The sequence below is a fragment of the Heterodontus francisci genome, chromosome 22 (assembly GCF_036365525.1).
Source record: "Heterodontus francisci isolate sHetFra1 chromosome 22, sHetFra1.hap1, whole genome shotgun sequence".
In the NCBI taxonomy this organism is placed as follows: Eukaryota; Metazoa; Chordata; class Chondrichthyes; order Heterodontiformes; family Heterodontidae; genus Heterodontus; species Heterodontus francisci.
In genome coordinates, this window is record NC_090392.1 from 70,591,346 (window position 1) to 70,614,240 (window position 22,895).

The 22,895-nt window shown below is 41.2% G+C and overlaps 2 protein-coding genes across 4 annotated transcripts in view; one reads left to right on the top strand and one right to left on the bottom strand.

Moving 5' to 3' along the window:
* Window positions 1-3,388, bottom strand: part of LOC137381413 (uncharacterized protein C11orf52 homolog) — a 34,020-nt gene extending 30,632 nt beyond the window's left edge. Inside the window, exon 1 of the mRNA XM_068053978.1 lies at window positions 2,930-3,388. Within this exon, the coding sequence (XP_067910079.1) occupies window positions 2,930-2,961 (32 nt within the window). The 5' untranslated portion in view covers window positions 2,962-3,388. The remainder of the gene's footprint in view (window positions 1-2,929) is intronic.
* cryabb (crystallin, alpha B, b) overlaps window positions 2,244-22,895 on the top strand; it is a 44,363-nt gene continuing 23,711 nt past the window's right edge. Inside the window, exons 1-2 of one of the 3 annotated variants that reach the window (XM_068053977.1) lie at window positions 2,284-2,320; window positions 11,815-11,961. In XM_068053977.1, the coding sequence (XP_067910078.1) occupies window positions 11,941-11,961 (21 nt within the window). In that variant the 5' untranslated portion in view covers window positions 2,284-2,320; window positions 11,815-11,940. Of the gene's footprint in view, window positions 2,321-2,426; window positions 2,757-11,814; window positions 11,962-22,895 lie in introns of those variants that run through there. The other 2 variants (XM_068053976.1, XM_068053974.1) reach the window with 2 other exon arrangements.

Genomic DNA, 22,895 nt, shown 5'->3' on the forward strand with positions numbered 1-22,895 from the left:
GAAATATTAGGAGGCAGGTCAGTTTTCTGCTGAGCAAATCTTTCACTCCCATTCACAGTTTTCCCTGAGCCCAGATCAAAAGCTCACATTTTGGGGAATTATGAGAATGAATCTCTATTTTGCCATTTTGTGACACCAAGTCAGTGAGTTAGAGTCACAGAGAGATACAGCACCGAAACAGGCCCTTCGGCCCACCGAGTCCGTGCTGACCATCAACCACCCATTTATACTAATCCTACATTAATCCCATGTTCCCTACCACATCCCCACCTGCCCTCAATTCTCCTACCACCTACATACACTAGGGGCAATTTTTTTTTTACAATGGCCAATTCACCTATCAACCTACAAGTCTTTGGCATGTGGGAGGAAACCAGAACGCCTGGAGGAAACCCACACAGTCACAGGGAGAACTTGCAAACTCTGCACAGGCAGTACCCAGAACCGAACCCAGGTCGCTGGAGCTGTGAGGCTGCGGTGATAGCCACTGTGCCGCCATAAAATGAGTTGTTAAAAGGAGTTGTGCCATTGTTAAAATAGAAATGATATAGGTCATTACCTATTGTTGCAGTTTTACTAGCACTATTGCTCTCACTCCAGGTGTATTTGCATATCTCAGCACTTCAGCGATAGCTGTTCTGTGCATGCACAAGTTGTATTATGCAGATCACTGATCACTCAGAGATATTAATATCATGATCTGGTAGGATTCAACTTACAAATATTTAGAGAAGTAAGAGTCAGAGCTAGATTAACTCCATCAATTGAGCTGCTAGCATTTAATAATGGGATCATTAATGCACATTCTTCACTTAATAAATTTAAACTAGCACAGTGACAAATTGATAGGTGCAACATTATGGGGGAAGTGATGGGTGGTTTCTAATACTAACAGACCATGTTATTTCTAGCTTCACAGTGTATAGCAACGTTAAATAAGGACACTGTTTTCATATGCTATTTCGGACATCGTTATATATACAGGCTGTGTTTCTGTGTTTTGAAATAATGTACATGAATGGGGGCTTTAAAGGGGATGAATCATCCATCATTTTGCCAACAGAATCCAGTGTTCCAAAATGTATTACTTTTATCTTTGTTTTGATAATACAAGAAACACATTCAAGGACTGTATCTGCTGGAACATGATTTTTCCACTCAAGATCAGAATTTTTAGGACAGTCTGTTCCGGGTTATTCCAAGAACTGAGCCTGCCTGGGAATTCCCCATAGTGAACACTTAAAGACGCTTGTCTCTTAATGAAGGAAGTTGTTTCGTAACTACAATGTGATGACTTAAATTAAATCAAAATACACCATTGCATTACTTGTATGCAATGTCATCATGATAAAATAACACGCAGCTTTGCTTCATTCCCAAATGGGAAAAAAACAAAGAGGGCACAGATATAAGGTGATTGGCAAAGGAACTGAAGGTGACATGGGGAAACGCTTTTTTACGCAATGAGTGTTTAGGATTTGGAATGCTTTCCCGAATAGGGTCATTCAATTGTAGACTCCCAAAGGAAATTGGATAAATACTTGATGGAAAAAGTAATGCTGGGATATGAGAGCCAGCACAAACTCGACGGGCCAAATGGCCTCCTTTTGTGCTGTACTATTCTATGATTCTATGAGAAAGCTTTCCCAACATTTATTAAAAAGACATGACAATTATATCTCTTTACGATCTGATTGAATAGAAGGATGTGATTGCACCGGAGAGGGTGCAGAGGAGATTCACCAGGATGTTGCCTGGGCTGGAGCATTTCAGCTATGAAGAGAGACTGGATAGGCTAGGCTTGTTTTCCTTACAGCAGAGAAGGCTGAGGGGGGACTTGATTGAGGTATACAAAATTATGAGGGACATACATAGGGTAGATAGGAAGAAACATTTTCCCTTAGTGGAGGGGTCAATAACCAGGGGGCATAGATTTAAGGTAAGGGGCAGGAGGTTTAGAGGAGAGTTGAGGGATAAAATATTCACCAATAGGGTGGTTGGAATCTGGAACGCACTGCCTGAGGGGATGGTAGAGCCAAGAACCCTCACAACATTTAAGAAGTATTTAGATGAGCACTTTAAACGCCATAGCATACAAGGCTACGGGCCAAGTGCTTGATGGCCGGCACAGACACGATGGGCCGAAGGGCCTGTTTCTGTGCTGTATAACTCTAAGACTCTAATCCAATGTCTCTGTTTTGTTGGGAGCCTCTCTGTAATTGTCACAGAACCAACACCGCTTGTCACACCCATGATTATCCTACATTCTTCACATTGTTTACACGCTGACAAACGAAACTCAAGAGGCAACCAGGCCAGGGTGAGTTTTAGAATCATTAATAAGCATAACAACTTCAGCCTTACCCCTCCCAAGAATATTTCCGCGTTAAAACCAGCTTGAAACGGCACCAACTGAGAGTGGAGAACAGAGGGGTTCATCTGCCTTAACAAACTTTTCATATCATCTAAAGTTGGCAAGGGTATAATTTTCAGTCCACGGTTACTTCAAATAGCTTAAACGTCCCTTTAATTGAAATTTCAATGCTTACAATAAGTGATGCTTTAAACATAAATAAAACCCCCCTTTTGCCCTCAAGTCTGGCCAGAACAGCAATGAAGAGCTCAGATATTTCAAAGATGAGTCAGGCCCGGATCAGTGGACCGAACAAGATTTCACGTTCCAAAAAGACATTTAAAAACGCAGCAAGTCCGAGCAATGATGGGGATGGGGGGGGGAATAAGAAACAGATTGAAAGGTATGGCTCTGGTTACAAGATCGACCAGGATATGTCAAACTGAATCCAAGTTAACACGCAATTAACTTTTACAGGGCTTCGGTCGCTGCTGGCTGAATTACTGCAGATCAATTGTAGACATGGCTTCGAAAACTTTCAACGCGTATATAACTAGATTTAAAAATGGGACTTACTTGCTTGTGCAGAGACGGAGGACGTTTCCCATTGCCTCCTCGGCGCTGTGCCATCAGCGCTGCCCCGAAAGCAATTTCGCGTCAGTTACACCGACTAAAGTTTGCGACTTTTTGCATTTCCTTGTTTACTCTCGGTTTGCTTCTGGCAAGGGGAAAGCTGATCGTGATTATCATTTACTAAATGTACAACCAACCAGGGCAGAGAAAGGTACAAACAAACCCGGGGGTGTTGGAGGGGAGACGGGAAGTTTTTTTTATCTGTTCAAGAACAGCAGGTGCACGATGCATTTCTATCCAAATCATGAATTAGTTTTATTTACTTCCTTCCCATTTTTAGTTCTGCTTCCCGTCGCTGTTTGTTTTACCTGACAGGGGAGGGGATTATATTTTTGCAAGTGCGATTTTTTTTTCACAATATTTCAGTTTAAATGTAAAATTAAGCTGACGGCAGAACGAACTGTACAAGGGAAAATATTTGGGTCGTGAACTTTATTTAACCTCAGATTTCCGTGAGGTTTATTAATTGGGGGGGGGGGGGGCGTGGAATCTCAGCAGAGGGCGTTCTTTCCTCTGCAGACTGGACTGATGATTAAAGAAAGCAAGAAATTCATCTCCGAGCAAAATCCTGGAACTCCCTAACAGCACTGTGGGTGTACCCACACCACATGGACTGCAGTGGTTCAAGAAGGCAGCTCACCACCACCACCTTCTCAAGGGCAATTAGGGATGGGCAATAAATGCTGGCCTAGCCAGTGATGTTCACATCCCAAGAGCATACGAATTAGGAGCAGGAGTAGGCCACTCGGCCCCTCAAGCCTACTCCGCCATTCAATAAAGATCATGACTGATCTGATTTCAACCTCGACTCTACATTCCCGCCTACCCCCAATAACCTTTCACCTCCTTGCTTATCAAGAATCTATCTACCTCTGCCTTAAAAATACTCAAAAACTCTGCTTCCACTGCCTTTTAAGGAAGAGAGTTCCAGAGACTCATGACCCTCTGAGAAGAAAATTCTCCTCCTCTTGGTTTTAAATGGGTGACCCCTTATTTTTAAACAGTGACCCCTAGTTCTAGATTCTCCCACAAGGGGAAACATCCTTTCCACATCCACCCTGTCAAGACCCCCTCAGGATCTTATATGTTTCAATCAAGTCGCCTCTTACTCTTCTAAACTGTAGCAGATACAAGCCTAGCCTGTCCAACCCTTCCTCATAAGACAACCCACCCATTCCAGGTATTAGTCTAGTAAATAAAAGCAAAATACTGCAGCTTCTGGAAATCTGCACTAAAAACAAGAAATGCTGGAAATACTCAGCAGGTCTGGCAGTATCTGTGGAGAGAGCAGCAGAATTAACATTTCAGGTCAGTGACCCTTCATCAGAACTGACAAATATTAGAAATGCAAAAGGTTTTAAGCAAGTAAAGCGGGGCAAGAGATAACAAAAGAGAAGGTGTTGATAAGACAAGGTCACAGAGAATAACTGACCAGAAGGTCATAGAACAAAGGCAAATGGTCTGTTAATGGTGGAGTGAAAGACAAAGCAGAGAGGGTGTTAATTGACTGTAAAATTAACAGCCCTGGCTCCAAGCACAAACATGAAAAAATAGTGGATAGACACAGTAGAAACAAACTAAAATAAAACAAACAAATAAAAGAGAAGAAAAAATAACTAAAAATAAAAAGTGGGGGTGGGGGGGTCTGTCATGCTCTGAAATGATTGAACTCAATGTTCAGTCCGACAGGCTGTGCCTAATCAGTAAATGAGATGCTGTTCCTCAAGCTTGCGTTGATGTTTACTGGAACACTGCAGCAATCCCAGGACAGAGATGTCAGCATGAGAGCAGTAGTAGTGGGGGGGGGGGGGGGGGGGGGAGTGTTGAAATGGTGAGCAACCGGAAGCTCAGGGTCATGCTTACGGACTGAGCGGAGGTGTTCTGCAAAGTGGTCACCCAATCTGCGTTTGTTCTCCCCAATGTGTAGGAGACCACATTGTGAGCAGCAAATACAGTATACTAAATTGACAAGTAAATCGCTGCTTCACCCTGAAAGGAGTGTTTGGGGCCTTGGATAGTGAGAAGAGAGGAGGTAAATGGGCAGATATGACACCTCCTGCGATTGCAGGGGAAAGTGCTTCCAATGCATTCACATCCTTCCTTAAATAAGGAGACCAATACTGTACACAGCACACAGACCGAATGATTATTTAAAAAAGTGTAAATCTCCCTGGCCTTACTGACATACATTTGCTCCTGGTCATCCTCCAACAACTGGCATTTAAAATTCTCATCCTCATATTTAAATCCCATCATGACGGCAATTATCATGGGGGATTTTAATCTACATATAGATTGGTCAAACCAGCTCAGTCAGGGTAGCCTTGAGGAGGAGTTCGTTGAGTGTATCCGTGATAGTTTTCTTGAACAGTATGTAATGGAACCGACGAGGGAGCAAGCTATCCTAGATCTAGTCCTGTGTAATGAGACAGGAATAATTAATGACCTCATAGTTAGGGATCCTCTTGGAAGGAGTGATCACAGTATGGTTGAATTTAGAATACAGATGGAGAGTGTGAAGATAAAATCCAATACCAGGGTCCTGCGCTTCAACAAGGGGGACTACAATAGAATGAGGGAGGACTTGGCTAGAGTAGACTGGAAACAAAGATTTTATGGTGTGACAGTTGACGAGCAGTGGAGGACTTGCAAAGCAATTTTTCAAAGTGCTCAGCAAAAGTATATTCCAGTGAAAAGGAAGGACTGGAAGAAAAGGGGTAATCTGCCATGGGTGTCTAAGGAAATAAGGGAGACTATCAAATTGAAAGAGAAGGCATACAAAGTGGCCAAAAACAGCATGAAACTAGAAGATTGGGAAAACTTTAAAGGTCAACAGAGAGCCACAAAAAGGGCTATAAAGAAAAGTAAGATAGAACATGAGAAAAAACTAGCACAGAATATAAAGACAGATAGCAAAAGTTTCTATAAATATATAAAACGAAAAAGAGTGGCTAAAGTAAACGTTGGTCCTTTAGAGGATGAGAAGGGGAATTTAGTTATGGGATATGATGAAATGGCCGAGGCATTGAACAGGTATTTTGTATCGGTCTTCACAGTGGAGGACATTAATAACATGCCAGTAATTGACAAAGAGACGAACGTAGGTGAGGACCTGGAAACAATCATTATTACGGAAGTGGTAGTGTTGGGCAAGCTAATGGAGCTAAGGATTGATAAGTCTCCTGGCCCTGATGGAATGCATCCTAGGGTACTAAAAGAGATGGCGGGAGAGATAGCAGGTGCACTGGCGATAATTTTCCAAAATTCACTGGACTCTGGGGTAGTCCCAGCAGATTGGAAAACAGCAAATGTGATGCCACTGTTTAAAAAGGGAGGTAGACAAAGGATGGGGAATTATAGACCGGTTAGCTTAACCTCTGTAGTGGGGAAGATGCTTGAGTCTATTATCAAGGAAGAAATAGCAGGGCATCTCGATAGAAATTGTCCCGTTGGGCAGACGCAGCATGGGTTCATGAAGGGCAGGTCATGCTTGACAAATCTTTTGGAATTCTATGATGACATTACGAGCAAGGTGGACAATGGGGACCCAGTGGATGTGGTGTACCTAGATTTCCAAAAAGCCTTCGACAAGGTGCCGCACAAGAGGCTGCTGTATAAAATAAGGATGCATGGCGTTAGGGGTAATGTATTAGCATGGATAGAGGATTGGTTGACTGACAGGAAGCAGAGAGTGGGGATAAATGAGTGCTATTCTGGTTGGCAATCAGTCACTAGTGGTGTGCCTCAGGGATCGGTGTTGGGTCCGCAATTATTTACAATTTATATAGATGATTTGGAGTTGGGGACCACTTGTAGGGTGTCAAAGTTTGCACATGACACTAAGATGAGTGGCAGAGCAAAGTGTGCAGATGACTGTGAAACTTTGCAGAGGAGCATAGATACATTGAGTGAGTGGGCAAAGGACTGGCAGATGGAATACAGTGTTAATAAATGTGAAGTCATTCATTTCGGTAGGAGTAACAGTGAAAAGGATTATTACTTGAATGGTAAAAAGTTGCAACATGCTGCTATGCAGAGGGACCTGGGTGTCCTTGTGCATGAATCGCAGAAGGTTGGTCTGCAGGTACAGCAAGTAATTAGGAAGGCAAATGGAATTTTGTCCTTCATTGCTAAAGGGATTGAGTTTAAAAGCAGAGAGGTTATGTTGCAGCTGTATAAGGTACTGGTGAGGCTGCACCTGGAGTACTGTGTGCAGTTTTGGTCTCCTTACTTGAGAAAGGATGTACTGGCACTGGAGAGGGTGCAGAGGAGGTTCACTAGGTTAATTCCGGAGTTGAGGGGGTTGGCTTATGAGGAGAGACTGAGTAGATTGGAATTATATTCATTGGAATTCAGAAGAATGAGGGGGGATCTTATAGAAACATATAAAATCATGAAGGGAATAGATAAGATACAAGTGGAGAGTATGTTTCCACTGGCAGGTGAAGCTAGGACAAGAGGGCATAGCCTCAAGATTAGAGGGAGCAGATTTAGGACTGAATTGAGAAGGAACTTCTTCACCCAGAGGGTTGTTAATCTATGGAATTCCTTGCCCAGTGAAGTAGTTGACACTTCTTCAGTAAACGTTTTTAAAGCTAAGGTAGATATCTTTTTGAATAATAAAGGAATTAAGGGATACGGTGAGAACGCGGGTAAGTGGATCTGAGTCCAAGAAAAGATCAGCCATGATCTTATTGAATGGCGGAGCAGGCTCGAGGGGCCGGACAGCCTACTCCTGCTCCTACTTCTTATGATCTTATGATCTTATGATCATCATTCCCATTACCGGGCTTCCTCCAGTCCTACACAACCCATCCCTCAGAAATCTATGCTCTCCTGATTCAGGCTTCTTTTGCAGTTCCTCTCTGTCCACCTCATCTTTGGCAATCATGCCTTCAGCTGTCTTCACCCTTTCTCCGGAAGTCCTTCCGTAAACTTCTCTGTCCCCCTCTGCTCCTTTAAGATCCTCCTTAAAACTCACCTCAAGCTTTTGGTCACTCATCCTAATAGTTTTTTCTTTGGCTCCATGTCTATTTCTGCCGGATTAGTTTTGTCTCTCAGGATGCTTTTCTACGTTAAAGGTGCTATATAATTGCAAATATAATGCCAGTTGTGCTTTATTGGCTGCATTCTCAAGTCCCACTTTAGAGAGTTGAGCACAAAAATCTTGTTTGGTACTCCAATGCAGTACAGAGGGAATGCTGCACTGTCTGAGGTGTTGTCCTCCAGATGAGTTGTTAACCCAAGACCCTGTCTGCTCTAATATAAAATAAAAACAAGAAATGCTGGAACCACTCAGCAGGTCTGGCAGCATCTGTGAAAAGAGAAGCAGAGTTAACGTCTTCTTCCGAAGAAGGGTCACTGACCCGAAACGTTAACTCTGCTTCTCTTTTCACAGATACTGCCAGACCTGCTGAGTGAATCCAGCATTTCTTGTTTTTATTTCAGATTTCCAGCATCCGTAGTATTTTGCTTTTATTACCCTGTCTGCTCTGTAGGGTGGACATAAAAGATTTCAAAGATCTATTTGAAAAAGAGTAAGGGAGTTCTCCCTGGTGTCCTGGCCAATATTCACTCCTCAAACTACATGACTAAAACAGATTGTTTGGTCATTTATCACATTGTAGGAGCTTGCTGCGTGCAAATTGGATGCCACATTTCCCAAAACAGTGATTGCACTTCAAAAAAGTACTTTATTGGCTGCAAAGTGCTTTGGGACATTCAGAGGTTGTGAAAGGCACCACATAAATGTATATCTTCCTGTTTTCTTGAATTATTGTTGTTGTAAATATGCTGGAAGATGATTTAATGGTCTTCATGATTCATACAGACAGCATCCTCCCTTCTTGCACAACTGTGATACTGATATGTATTGAACAATTGGTATTGATGGTAATAATTACAGAAACATTTGAGAAATTAGTCCATGCTTGGCTACATGTAATTCCAGCAATACAATTATAACCCCATTTTAAAATTACATTTAAAAATTTCCCTTAGAAACTTGTAAATCATGGAATTTATATCCTTATCTTGAGAATACATGAAAAGGTTTGAGTTAATTGTGCATACCTGTTTGTCAAACTTGCTTTCTGTGTTACAATGTTCTCACACCTAGGCAACACCTAGAAATGCTTTTGAAACTGAGTGCAGTTGCGCTTAGAAATGCTGTTAAATTGAGAATACAATTATCTTGCAAGACTCCCAACACTAGGTGATGCTGTTTTGCCTCTAAACTCTATATATCAGTTTTACTCACAGCCAGTTCCAAAGCAACATTGTCAAAAAAACATACAAAGAAACAAAAGAACATATATTCTATATATATGTTCTTTATATGCTATAGAATCTGCATCCATCAGGCTAACAGGTAATGCATTGCAACTCCTAACCACACGGTAAGTAAAAATAAAATTTCCTCAAGTCACCTCTGGCTTTTGCCAATCACATTAAATCTTTTTTTTAATATGCTCTTGTCTGAAATCTTCAACACTGTGTATTGTGCCGACATCTACGCAGTTACTTCTGTGTTGCCCTCCGGTTATCAACCCTTCAGCCATTGGAAACAGTTTATCTTTATTTACTCTATCTAAACCCTGATTTTAAACACTTCTATCAAATCTTCTCTTTGGCTTCCCTGCTCTAAGGAAAACAACACCAGCTTCTCCAGTCAATCCATGTAACTAATCCTTCATCAGGGCGAGTGGGACAATCTGTATGATTCTTCAAAAGCGCTGGTGCAGACTTGATGGGCTGAATGGCCACCTTCTGTGCCGTATTGTTCTATGGTTCTACGAAAATACTAAAACTACAATATTTGTATGAGACACCAGGAATTAGTCAACAATAGCTTCTTGGAATGTAACATCTATTTGTTTTTTTCTGCAGTCATAAAACATACCATTTGGTTTAAACTATTACACCCATCATATATTATTACCCTCAAAGTACCCAAGAAGATTGGCATTACCTCATTGGAACCGGAGACTAGCAGACTAAACTGGAATATTTAAGCTGTGGAAACCCTGGTGCATAAACCCACTTCTTTTGAAGCAGGCGGACAGAAATTTATCAGCCCTCATACCGTGGGAGTTGGTGGGATATCAGCTGAAAGTAGTTATGCTTTCTTTTTAGCATTATCTAACCAGACTTTTTGTGCAAAACGTACAACTAGAAATTACACAGCCTTATTTTCACCCCTAGCCACTTGAAACTCTAAAAGCTAAAGTGGAAATTATTATTTTAGTTTAATAGAAAAAAATAAAGTAAGCGGTAACACTCAGGAAGTCCTCAAATTTGCCCATTTTTAGTGTCAGATGTTCCCAAGGACTTAGCCAGTGGTCGTAAGCAGTACATTTGATTATAGGATGTGATTGTCTGGATGTGAAGAAATAGCTCATAAGTTGTGAATATCCAGATAAAAAATGCACTTGGACTTTTTTTTATATTCATTAATGGGATGTGGGCATTTGCTGACAAGGCCAACATTCATTGTCTAACCCTAATTGCCTTTGAGAAGGTTGTGGTGAGCCTCCTTGAATGCAACTGATTGGCTTGCTTGGCCATTCCAGCGGGCAGTTGAAAGTCAACCAGATTGCTGTGGCTCTGGAGTCACATGTAAGCCAGTCCAGTTAAAGATGGTAGATTTCTTTCTCTCAAGGGCATCAATGAGCCAGATGGGATTTTCTAACAATCCAGTGGTTTTATGGTCACCATTATTGAGGCCAGCTTTCTTTTTTTAAAATCCCAAATTTAATTACATTCAAATTCCCTAGCTATTTCGGTGGGATTTGAGCTCCTGTCTCCAGATTCCTAACCCACTAATATAACCTCCATGCTACTGTGCCCATGCCAAAGATACATATGAAGGTACAAAAATGGTGGATAGGGAAAAAATGAGCTGGTCCATCAAACCTGTCTCACACAATAACACAATCTCCTAGTAGAGGAATAAAACACAGTAAATACACTCACTGTGGTAGTGATTCCAGAGCATGCCACCTACCTGTCCTGTTAGTCAGGAAATAGTGAGTTGGGTGTGAATAACATCAAACACAATGGGAGAAAACATAGTAAAATTATAGAACAGTTGAACTGTGGTGAAAAAAATGAAATGAGGGCAACTCCCATTTCATGGTGAATTCATCTGCAATTCATCAGCTGAAAGAATCTGATGGTCTCTGACTTTCCTGCATCATTTTGCAAAATGGTAGCAAAGAAGTTAAAACATCCTTGTAATGTAAAAAATGGATAGTATAGAGGATTACAGGCAGGAATTCAGTCTCGCGTTTTGAATGACTTAACAAATCACTCAACCTCCTATCCACATCCATGAGGCAAAATGTGTGCCTCTCTTCCAGTACTGTGCTGTGGGAAGAGTAGCATAGTGGTAATGTTACTGGACTAGTAATTAGGAGGCCTGGACTAATGCTTTGGAGACATGAGTTTAAATCCCACCAAAGTAATTGACGGTATTTAAATTCAATTAATAAATTGGGAATAAAATGCTAGTTTCATTAATAATGATCATGATACTGCTGGACTGTTTCAAAAATAAAAATTCTGGTTCACCAGGGGAGGAAATCTGCCTTCCTTACCTGGTCTAGCTTATATGTGACTTTAGACCCACAGTAATGTGGTTGACTCTGAAATGGTCCAGTCAGCCATTCAGTTGTATCAAACCACCACAGAAAAGGTGAATGAGAATAAAGCTGGACTGAACACTCTGCCCAGTCCTCCGCACAAACAGCATGGGAGAGCTGTCCCACAGAGTGTCAAGCAACAGCCTGACATAGTCATACTCACTGAATCATACCTTAATGTCCCAGATTCCTCCATCACCATCCCTGGGTATGGGAGGACAGACCCACCAGAGGTGGTGGCACAGTGATATACAGTCAGGAGTGAGTAGCCCTGGGAGTACGCACCATTGACTCCGGACACCATGACGTCTCATGGCATCAGATCAAACACAGGTGAGGAAACCTCCTACTGATTATCACCTACCAGTCTCCCTCAGCTGATGAATCAGTACTTCTCCATGTTGAACCACTTCGAAGAAGCACTGAGAGTAGCAAAGGCTACCTTTCTACTTTGGGTGGGGACTTCAACGTCCATCACCAAGAGTGGCTCAGTAGTCCCACTGTTGGCGGAGCTGTCCTGAAGAACATATCTGGTAGATTGGGCCTATGGCATGTGGTAAGTGAACCAACACAAGGGAAAACCTACTTGACCTCGTCCTCACCAACCTACCTGTTGCAGTTGCATGACAGTATTGGTAGAAATGACCACTGCACAGTTATGGTGGGGACAAAGTCCATCATACTGAAAAGGGGAGATGGTGGCATAGTGGTAATGTTGCTAAACTGTAATCAAGAGCTGAGGTTCAAATCTCATCCTGGTAATTGGTGGAATTTAAATTCAATTAATTAATTTTTAAAAATCTGGAATTGAAAGCTACGTTCAGTAATGGTGCCATGAAACTATCATTGATTGTCATTTTAAAAACAATCTGATTCACTAATGTCACTAATTAGGGGAAGGAAGTCTGCTGTCCTTACCTGGACTGTCCTACATGTGACTCCAGACCCACAGGTGTGTGATTGACTCTTAACTGCCCTCTGAAATGGCCCAGCAAGCCATTCAGTTATCAAGAACAATTAAGGATGGGCAACAAATGCTGGCCCTTACCAGTGATGCCCACAATTCATGAAAAAAAAAATTAACTGCAGGTTATTTTTATTGTGCAACGAGATAGGATTAATTAACCTATAGTGAAAGTGCCCCTAGGCAGCAGCGATCATAATATGATTGAATTTTACATTCAGTTTGAAGGAGAGAAGAGTATGTTTAAGGCTAGTATTTTAAACTTAAATAAGGGCAATTATGAGGCATGAAAGCAGAGCTAGCAAAAGTGAACTGGCGAATTAGGTTAAGGAATAGGTCAATAGATAGTCAGTGGCAGATATTTAAGGGGATATTTAAGAATACACAGAATAGATACATTCCAATGAGAAAGAAAAATTCCAAGGGGATGACCCACCATCCTTGGTTAACTAAAAAATTAAAGATAGTATCGAACTTAAAGAAAAAGCATATAATTGTGCAAAGGTGGGTGGCAGGTCAGAAAATTGGACAGAATATAAAAAACAGCAAAGAATGACTAACAGATCAATAAGGAGGGAAAAATTAGAGTACGAGAGAAAGCTAGCTAGAAATATAAAAACAGATAGTAAGAGTTACTACAGATATATATATATATGAAAAAAGAGTTAACAAAGTGAGCATTGGTCCTATAGAAAGTGAGTCTGGGGAATTAACAGGAGAAAATAAGGTGATGGCAGATGAATTGAACAGGTATTTTGCATCACTATAGAGGGAGGGTACAAGTAACATCCCAGAAATAGCTGTAAATGAGGAAATGGAAGGGAGGAAGGAACTCAGGAAAATTACAATTACCAGGCAAGTGATACTGAGCAAATTGTTGGAGCTGTGGCCAGAGAAATCCCCGAGTCCTGATGGACTTCACTCCAGGGTCTTAAAAAAAGTGGCTGGTAAGATAGTTAATGCATTGGTTTTAATTTTCCAAAGTTCCCTAGATTGAAAAATAGCAAATGTAACTCTTTTCTTCAAAAAGGGAGGGAGACAGAGAGCAGGAAACTACAGGCCAGTTAGCTTAACATCTATCATAGGAAAAATGTTAAAAGCTACTATTAAAGACGTTATAGCAGGGCACTTAGAAAAATTCAAGGTAATCAGGCAAAGTCAAAATGGTTTTGTTTAACCAATTTATTGGAGTTATTTGAAGAAGCAACATGTGCTGTGGATAAAGGGGAACCAGTGGATGTGCTGTACTTAGATTTCCAGAAGGCATTTGATAAGGTGCCACATCAAAGGTTATTGCAGAAAATAAAAACTCTTGATGTAGGGGGTAACATATTGGCACGGATAGAAGATTGGCTGGCTAATAGGAAACAAAAAGTATGCATAAATAGTCATTTTCTGGTTGGCAAGATGTAACGAGTGGTGTGCCACAGAGATCAGTGCTGGGACCTCAGCTTTTTACAATTTATATAAATGCCTTGGATGGAGGGACGGAGGAATGGTTGCTAAATTTGCTGATGACACAAAGATAGATAGGAAGGTAAGTTGTGAAGAGGACATAAGGAGGCTACAAAGGGATATAGATAGGTTAAGTGAGTGGACAAAAATCTGGCAAATGGAGTATAATGTGGGAAAATGGAAAATTGTCCATTTCGGCAGGAAGAATAAAAAAGAAGCATATTATCTAAATGGTGAGAGATTGCAGAGCTCTGAGATGCAGAGGGATCTGGGTGTCCTAATGCATCAATTGCAAAAGGTTAGTATGCAGGTACAGCAAGTAATTAGGAAAGCTGGTAGAATGTTATCGTTTATTGTGAGGGGAATTGAATACAAAAGTAGGTAGTTTATGCTACAGTTATATAGGGCATTGGTGAGACCACATCCGGAATACTGTGTACAGTATTGGTCTCCTTATTTAAGGAAGGACGCAAATGCATTGGAAGCAGTTCAGAGAAGTTTTACTAGACTAATACCTGGAATGGGTGGGTTGTCTTATGAGGAAAGGTTGGACAGACTGGGCTTGTATCCGCTGGAGTTTAGAAGAGTAAGAGGCGACTTGATTGAAACGTATAAGATCCTGAGGCATCCCGACAGGGAGGATGTGAAAAGGATGTTTCCCCTTGTGGGAGAACCTAGAACTAGGGGTCACTGTTTAAAAATAAGAGGTCGCCCATTTAAGACAGAGATGTGGAGAAATTCTTTTCTCAGACGGCCGTGAGTCTTTGGAACTCTCTTCCTCAAAAGGCAGTGGAAGCAGAGTCTTTGAATATTTTTAAGGCAGAGGTAAATAGATTCTTGATAAGCAAGGGGGTGAAAGTCTATTGGGGGTAGACGGGAATGTGGAGTTGATGTTACAATCAGATCAGCCATGATCTTGTTGAATGGCGGAGCCGGTTCGAGGGGCCGAGTGGCCTATTCCTGCTTCTAATTCATAGGTCTGTATGTTCATATGAGAACCCTCTCCATTTTATTGTGTGGCACTACCATTCTGCTAAAAGGGATAGACTCATAACAGATCTAGCAGCTCAAAACTGAGCATCCATGCGGCACTGTGGGCAAAGCAGCAGAATTGCATTCAACCACAATATGTAAACTCATGGCACAGCGTATCCCTCACTCTACCCTTTCCATCAAGGCAGGGGATAAAGCCCTGGTTCAATGAGGAATGTAGGAGAGCATGCCAGGAGCAGCACCAGGCATACCTAAAAATGAGGTGTCAACCTGGTGAAACTACAACACAGGACTATGTGTATGCTAAACAGCAGAAGCAGCATGCTACAGAGAGAGCTAAGCGATCCCACAGCCAACAGATCAGATCAAAGCTCTGCAGTCCTGCCACATCCAGTTGTGAATGGTGGTGGACAATTAAACAACTGACAAGAGCAGGAGGCTCCAAAAACATCCCCAGCAGGTCAGTGCAAAAGGTAAGGCTGAAGCTTTTGCAATCATCTTCAGCCAGAAGTGCCGAGCGGAGGATTCATCCCGGTCTCCTCGCAAGGTCCTCACGATCATTGGTGCCAGTCTTCCGACAATTTGATTCGCTCCACATAATATTAAGAAATGGCTGAAGGCATTGAATACAGCAAAGGCTATGGGCCCTGACAACATTCCAGCTGTGGTACTGAAGACATGCTCCAGAACAAGCTGTGCACCTAGCCAAGCTGTTCCAGTACATGCTACAACACTGGCATCTACCCAACAATGTGGAAAACTGCCCAGGTATGTCCTGTCCACATAAAGCAGGACAAATCCAATCCAACCAATCATAGACTCGTAGAAATTTACAGCACAAAAGGAGGCCATTCAGCCCATTGTGTCCGTGCTGGCCAACAAGTAGCCCTCCAGCCTAATCCCACTTTCCAGCTTTTGATCCGTAGCCTTGTAGGTTACCTCACTTCAAGTATATATCCAAATACTTTTTAAATGTTATGAAGGATTCTGCCTCTACTACCTTTTCAGGCAATGAGTTCCAGAACCCCACCACCCCCTGGGTGAAAAAAAATCCCCTCAAATCCCCTCTAAACCTCCTACCTCTTAGTCTAAATCTATGCCCTTGGTTATGGACCTTTCAATCAAGGCGAATAGGTCCTTCCTATCCACTCTATCTAGACCCCTCATTATTTTATACACTTCAATTATAACTCCCCTCAGCCTTTTTTGTTCCAAAGAAAACAACTCTAGCCTATCCAGTCTTTCCACATAACTAAAATTCTCCAGTCCTGGAAACGTCCTCGTAAATCTCCTCTGTACCCTCTCCAGTAAAATCACATCTTTTCTATAGTGCGGTGACCAGAACTGCACACAATACTCCAATTGTGGCCTAACTAGTGTTTTACACATTTCCAGCATAACCTCCCAGCTCTTATATTCCATGCCTCAGCTAATAAAGGTAAGTATCCCATATGTCTTCTTGACCACCTTATCTACCTGTCCAGCCACCTTCAAGGATCTGTGGACATGCAGTCCAAGGTCCCTCTGTTCCTCTACACTTATCAGTATCCTACCATTTATTATATTCCTTTGCCTTGTTATCCTTCCCCAAATGCATTACCTCACACTCCTACGGACTGAACTCCATTTGCCACTGTTCTGCCCACCTGACTAGTCCATTGAAATCTTCCTGCAGTCTACAGCTTTCTTCTTCACTATCAACCACATGGCCAGTTTTTGTATCGTCTAAATACCACCCTATTAGTCTACTCTCAATCATTAGCAAAGTGATGGAAGGTATCATTGACAGTACTATCAAGCTGCACTTACTCAGTAATGACCTGCTCAGTGATACTCGGTTTGGGTTCTGTCAGGGCCATTCAGCTCCTGACCTCATTACAGTCTTGGTCCAAAGAGCTGAGGTGAAATGACTGCCCTTGACATCAAGGCACCATTTGGCCGTGTGGCATCAAAGAGCCCTAGCAAAACTGGAGTCAATGAGAATCGGGGGGAAAACTCTGCTGGTTGGAGTCATACCTAGCACAAAGGAAGATGGTTATGCTTGTTGGAGGCCAATCTTCCCAACCCCAGGACATCGCTGTAGGAGCTCCTCATGGAAGTGTCCTAGGCCCAAATATCTACAGCTGCTTCATCAATGACCTTCCCTCCATCATAAGATCAGAAGAGGGTTGTTTGCTGATAATTACACAATGTTAAGTACCATCCAAAACTCCTCAGACACTGAAGCAGTCCATGGCCGCATGCAGCAAATCCTGGATAACATTCAGACTTGGGCTGATAAGTTGCACGTAACATGTGCGACACAAGTGTCAAGCAATGACCATCTCTAACAAGAGGGAATCTAACCATCTCCCTTTGAAATTCAATGGCATTGCGATTGCTCAATCCCCACCATCAAGATCCTGGAGGCTACTATTGACCAGAAGCTTAACTGGACCAGCCGTATAAATACTGTGACTACAAGAGGAGTTTAGAGGCTGGGACGTTTGCAGCGAGTAACTCACCTCCTGACTCCCAAAGCCTGTCCACCATCTACAAGGCATAGGTCAGGAGTGTGATGGAATACTCTGCACTTGCCTGGATGAGTGCTGTTCCAACAATACTCAAGAAGCTCAAAACCATCCAGGACAAAGCAGCCCTCTTGATTCGCACCCCATTCACTTCCTTAAATATTCACCCCTCCACCACTGGCATGCAGTGGCAGCAGGGTGTAGCATTCACAAGATGCACTGCAGAAACTTGCCAAAGCTCTTTTGACAGGATCTTCCAAACCCGTGACGTCTCTCACCTAGCAGAACAAGGGCAGCAGATGCATGGGAACACCACCACCTGCAGGACCCTTTCCAAATCACACACCATCCTGACTTGGAACTATATCACCATTCCCTTACTGTCATTGGGTCAAAATCCAGGAACTTCCTCCCCAACAGCACAGTGGGTGTGCCTACACCACATGGACTACAACGGTTCAAGAAGGCGACTCAACGCCACCTTCTCAAGGGCAATTAGGGATGGGCAATAAATGCTGGCCTTACCAGCAATGCTCACATCCCAAGAACGAAAAAAAAAAGTGTTAGCTTTGGTATTGGTGTGCCTAGGTTATGAAAGAGTTCCACAATATAAGCTGCGGGTAAATTCTCCAATCAGACTGCTCCAAGTAGAGGAACACATGTTCTTGAAATTACTGTTTCTTTTTCTCTGGAGCTGAGTTTAAGTCTCTTCATACCATGTTCACAGAGATACCACCATTGAAAGCATCAAAATACTGAAACTATCTCTTTAACTATGGCACAATGGTTCATTGGGGCAAGCTACCTTTTCTCATACACATATAAAAATTTTAAGAAAATTAGATCGAGGAATCTAATTTTTCCAGGTTATTCTAAATAAAATTCAAATTGCACCAAAATAAAATGTCTAGTTGCTCCTCTTGTGTTCTCAGTACAGACTCTGTGTCTCCTTCTTCATTAAGGAGCCATATTCCTTTTTTCTCTCTCACTATGCAACACTCCCCCGGTGCAAGGAATAAACGGGTGACATGCACAGCAGTTTACGCCTGTGTTTCTCTGTTTTTGACAACTAAGGCAGATGAGCGCACACCTCTGTTACCTGCCTCTCTTTTGGAAAATATGCATGCTCCACTGTGCACTTCCCCTGTAATAATGAGCAGGAAATACAAAATAAATAGCCAAATTAATGCACAGAATTGCAGACATACTCCATCATCACATCACCTCATTCAGTGCTTACTTAGCAAATGTGGAAAACATCTGACCCCAACATATTATTGCAATAAAAAGTCTGAATCCAGGATTGGCACCCTATGTGAGAATGATCTAGAATTTTCAGCACCATTGATTTAGAGTTTTAATTCTGCTATTTGCTTCTTTTAATAATTAATCCAGTTTGCATTCCTTAGCAGTTATTTTCAGGCTTTCAAAGGTCAATACGCCTGAAAGCATTCAATGAAAATAATAGAATTGGCAGTAGTACTCATTGCTCAATTAAAAATTGTTAAAAACGTAGAGTTGTATATGCTTATTCGGTGCAATAAATGTAGATCCGAGAAAAATTTACATATAGCTTAACTCTTTATGATTGTGTTCACAATATTACCGTAGCATTGTTGCAGAGCAGTTTTGCTTTGTACTGGTCTTTCAGTATTAGTATAGATGCAGCTTCAGTCCAGAGTCTGGGCCCTACCTGACAACAAAGCAATTCACATTTCACAAGGTCAGCATCAGTGCATATCCAAATCCCTTTGTGCCAACACAGCAATTGTAGGAGTAACTTAGAAATATCTCAGGGTAAGCTCACTGTATTGTGTGTCCGCCACAGAAAACCAACCTGGCATTTGAAAAAAGGATATAGTTTGGTGTTAGAGGATATAGTATTCATCTGTCTGACAGTTCAGCTGAGTACTGTGCAGTCGCACTCCCATATAATAACTAATCTCATACAGATCTCATGTATATATCCTCTTATACATAAACCAAGCATTGCCTTTTATGTTGTAAAAATCACTTTTTGAAGCAGTTGGGCTTAATATATTGGTGCAATAATTACTTGCACCTTGGAGTGGTGCTTTGCAAGTTTGTCCCTGTCAGTTTTCTCATACAACCAGTTTTATTCCTCACCAGACTGTCAGCTGTTGGAGGAAATATTTAGTGAAGCTAAGTTCTTATGCAGAGGGAAGAAGAAAAATCATTGAATATCAGTGTACTTCTTAACAACTCTTTAGAAAACAGCATTGGCAGAGATAAGGGAGTGGGTTACCTGACTCTTGACTGGGCAGTCAGAGGTGGCATATATGGACCTATTAAAAGGCAAAAAAAAGTTTTGAAAAATTGAGTGGGTTTGGCAGTGGATTCAATGCACTGTTCAGTACAGACATGTTTCTGCACTTGGAATTCCCATACAACGAATTGTATGATTTTTTGAGATTGGGAGTTACCTCATTTTTTAAAAAAATTGGGAAACTTTCTCTTGCATCTATGATTTTAAAACTGTTTCTGTAAACAGGAAAACACACATGGATGTCAGTGTTGAAAACATCATGAACAATAGTTCCTTGTAAGGTTCAAAAAATGGAAATAAGGTATTTTGTAAAAAGAAAATCAAGCCACATTTTCAGCATGATCCATGCATTAACTACAACGAAAATGGTAGCAAACTAGCCTGTCATAGATCTCCACCTGTGCCACTTGATCCAGCAGGGAGAAGATACATAAGAGATGCCTGTTGTTAAGTGACCCTCCAGTTTTTGCCTCCACTGTGGGGAAGCTCAGCATGTAAGATAACAGCATAATTGTAATCCCAGCTTGGTGTCATGTTGGATAGTGGGCATCAACCCATGTCTCATCACTCTGTGGTACAATCCTTTGGAGTTGCAATATGCTGCACCATTCTGTCACATTGCCTCGATCCTTTTTGGTAATTACCACATTTGCCTTCTTGGTAACTTGTGGGTAGGAGTTAAACTTAAGTATTTGGGTAAATATATAAAAGCCCATATGATGTCCTTATTGAAGGCAATTCTTTTTTTATTTTGCCTGCCTCAAATCTTACTACAGATGATCACTCTTTACCTTAAAGGAATTTAAACATTCATTTTTCTAAAGAATTTATAAAATGCTTAAAGGAATTGACTTAATTTACTTCATCCTTCATGGAGTTATCTTCACTGTTCTGAACCAGTCCAGTTTAGTCGCTTCCAGTCCAGGCTTTACGTGTATCTCAATTATTGTCAGATTATAAAAAGGCGTGTTGTAAAAAGAGTTTCATTTCAAACATTTGTCATTTTGGGCTAGCTGGCAAATGGTTGGGGTTGGAATGCTGATATTCAGCATTTATGCTAGGGAAAGATTAAATGAAGAAGCCTATGCCAGTTGATAACATCATCAGTAGATTCAGATAAATCTGTTTTCTGTGAGAACTGAGTCTATAAACAACGAACTGACATTGTGCATTAGTATCAAACCACTGATAATCACAACAGCCTATTTTTTCAGGGTGGATGGTGAGGTTTAGGTCCAAGTACACAGCTAAGGTCAGGAAACTTCAGGCATGCTGATAGAATATGTTATTATTCCCATTTTATTTTTGTCTTTACTCTCCCTCCCATTACGATACATCCCAACCAAAAGAAATGAGCAGGTGGGTAATGAAATGTATATTTAACATTTTTAGAAATGTAAAATATGATACACATCTAACAGTAGAGCACAGCAGAAAATGCCTTGAAATATTGTGTATACTGCAAAATTCCTCAAGGCATAGCAGAACAGAATTTAAACATATTTGCAAAAATAACTAGCACTAGAATTATAGTGCCACGTTCAAGTAACTGAATTGATGTGAAGGAAATTACATTTCGAACAAAGCTTCTTTGAGGACTGTGGCCACTGGGCTGTATCCCAAGTGTTTTCTGACACTGACTTGTTAAAATATTTTTCCAGTTTGCAACTGGGTTTCTGGGAGTAGGTGAGAAACACTCCAGCATAAATAAATGCCACTGGCAATAGACATTAGAACACGCTGTTGATGCTTCAGTTGTTCATTGTTCATTCACTTGCTGTTCCAGCAGAAGTGCTTACACTGTATGAGAACAGTTATATGAAATAATAATGGAAAATAAGCAGAAAAACAATCAGCAAGTTGCAATAGTGTATCCTTCAATATTCCTTGCTGCTATGGTATCACCCTTACCATGCTGCTTGCATTGATTTGTTTTAGTGTCTCTGACATACATCATATTTGTGAATTCCTTCCCTTCTGTTACTCCTTACAGTTGTCTAAATTTACTAATGCAGTGGCTAGTACAGAGTGTTCTATTGCTGGCATCATATCTCCTTACTGTTGTTAGGCAACCTATGGTTGGCTTCATATAAACATAACTGTATTTCTACTTGCTCCTGTCAGTCCCATATTTTACTTTGTATATATTTATGAGGTTTTCAACTTGTTGAGTACAGATTGCAACAGTTGGCGATCACGATTACAGAAAACAGCTGAGCTGCTGACTTGAGGAGATTTCCGCACATGACAGCAGGTTTTAGCAAATCCCGCCTTAGATCTAAACAGGAGACAGGGACAGAAAGTGTGTGATGTTCATGAGACCTGTTGGAGATGGAAGCTCTGCAGAAGCAGTCACACACAGACAGACACTAATCTGGTTATTACTCCCTAAATACCTCATTAATTAAAGCACTGCCCTTTTGGCCTGAAGGGCTATAATGAAACCTAACTTCTCACAACAGATTTAAATGGTTGCTAGAAGTAAACGAGCATCATCTTCATGACAAATCTTGTTTGTTTATAAACAGACAACAGATGTAAAGAAAATACTTTTCTGGCACTTATCCCACTCACTTTTTAACAAAGATTATTATCCTTTATAGGGAATGCAATTGAGAAATCTTCAATTTGAACTCATTCCATGTTAGTGCTCAGGTTGTCATTTTCTGTAGGATTTCACAAGAATTATAAAACCCAAAAATTCCTTTGTGTTGCCAGTTCTTTTTTCTGCTTATCGGATCTTTCAGTTAACTATTTTATTTGTTTGGCAAAGTTCTTGATACTTCTTTGAATTGACAATAAATCTGTCAAGGAACAGGAGGAATACTTTGATATCCTTCTCAAAATACAAATCAACACAATTGTACACTCAGCTCAACAGTCACATTTTCCAGAAGACTAATGTAGTCCGCATACCCATAGGGAATCATGTGCTATAAATGTGATAAGGATGCCATAACTATCCTTCTACTCATTTATACAATTTGGCCAAACTGTAATATAAACTTGTACTTTGACTCTCTCTATCAGTGTATTCAACCTGTTAACATTACAAGTA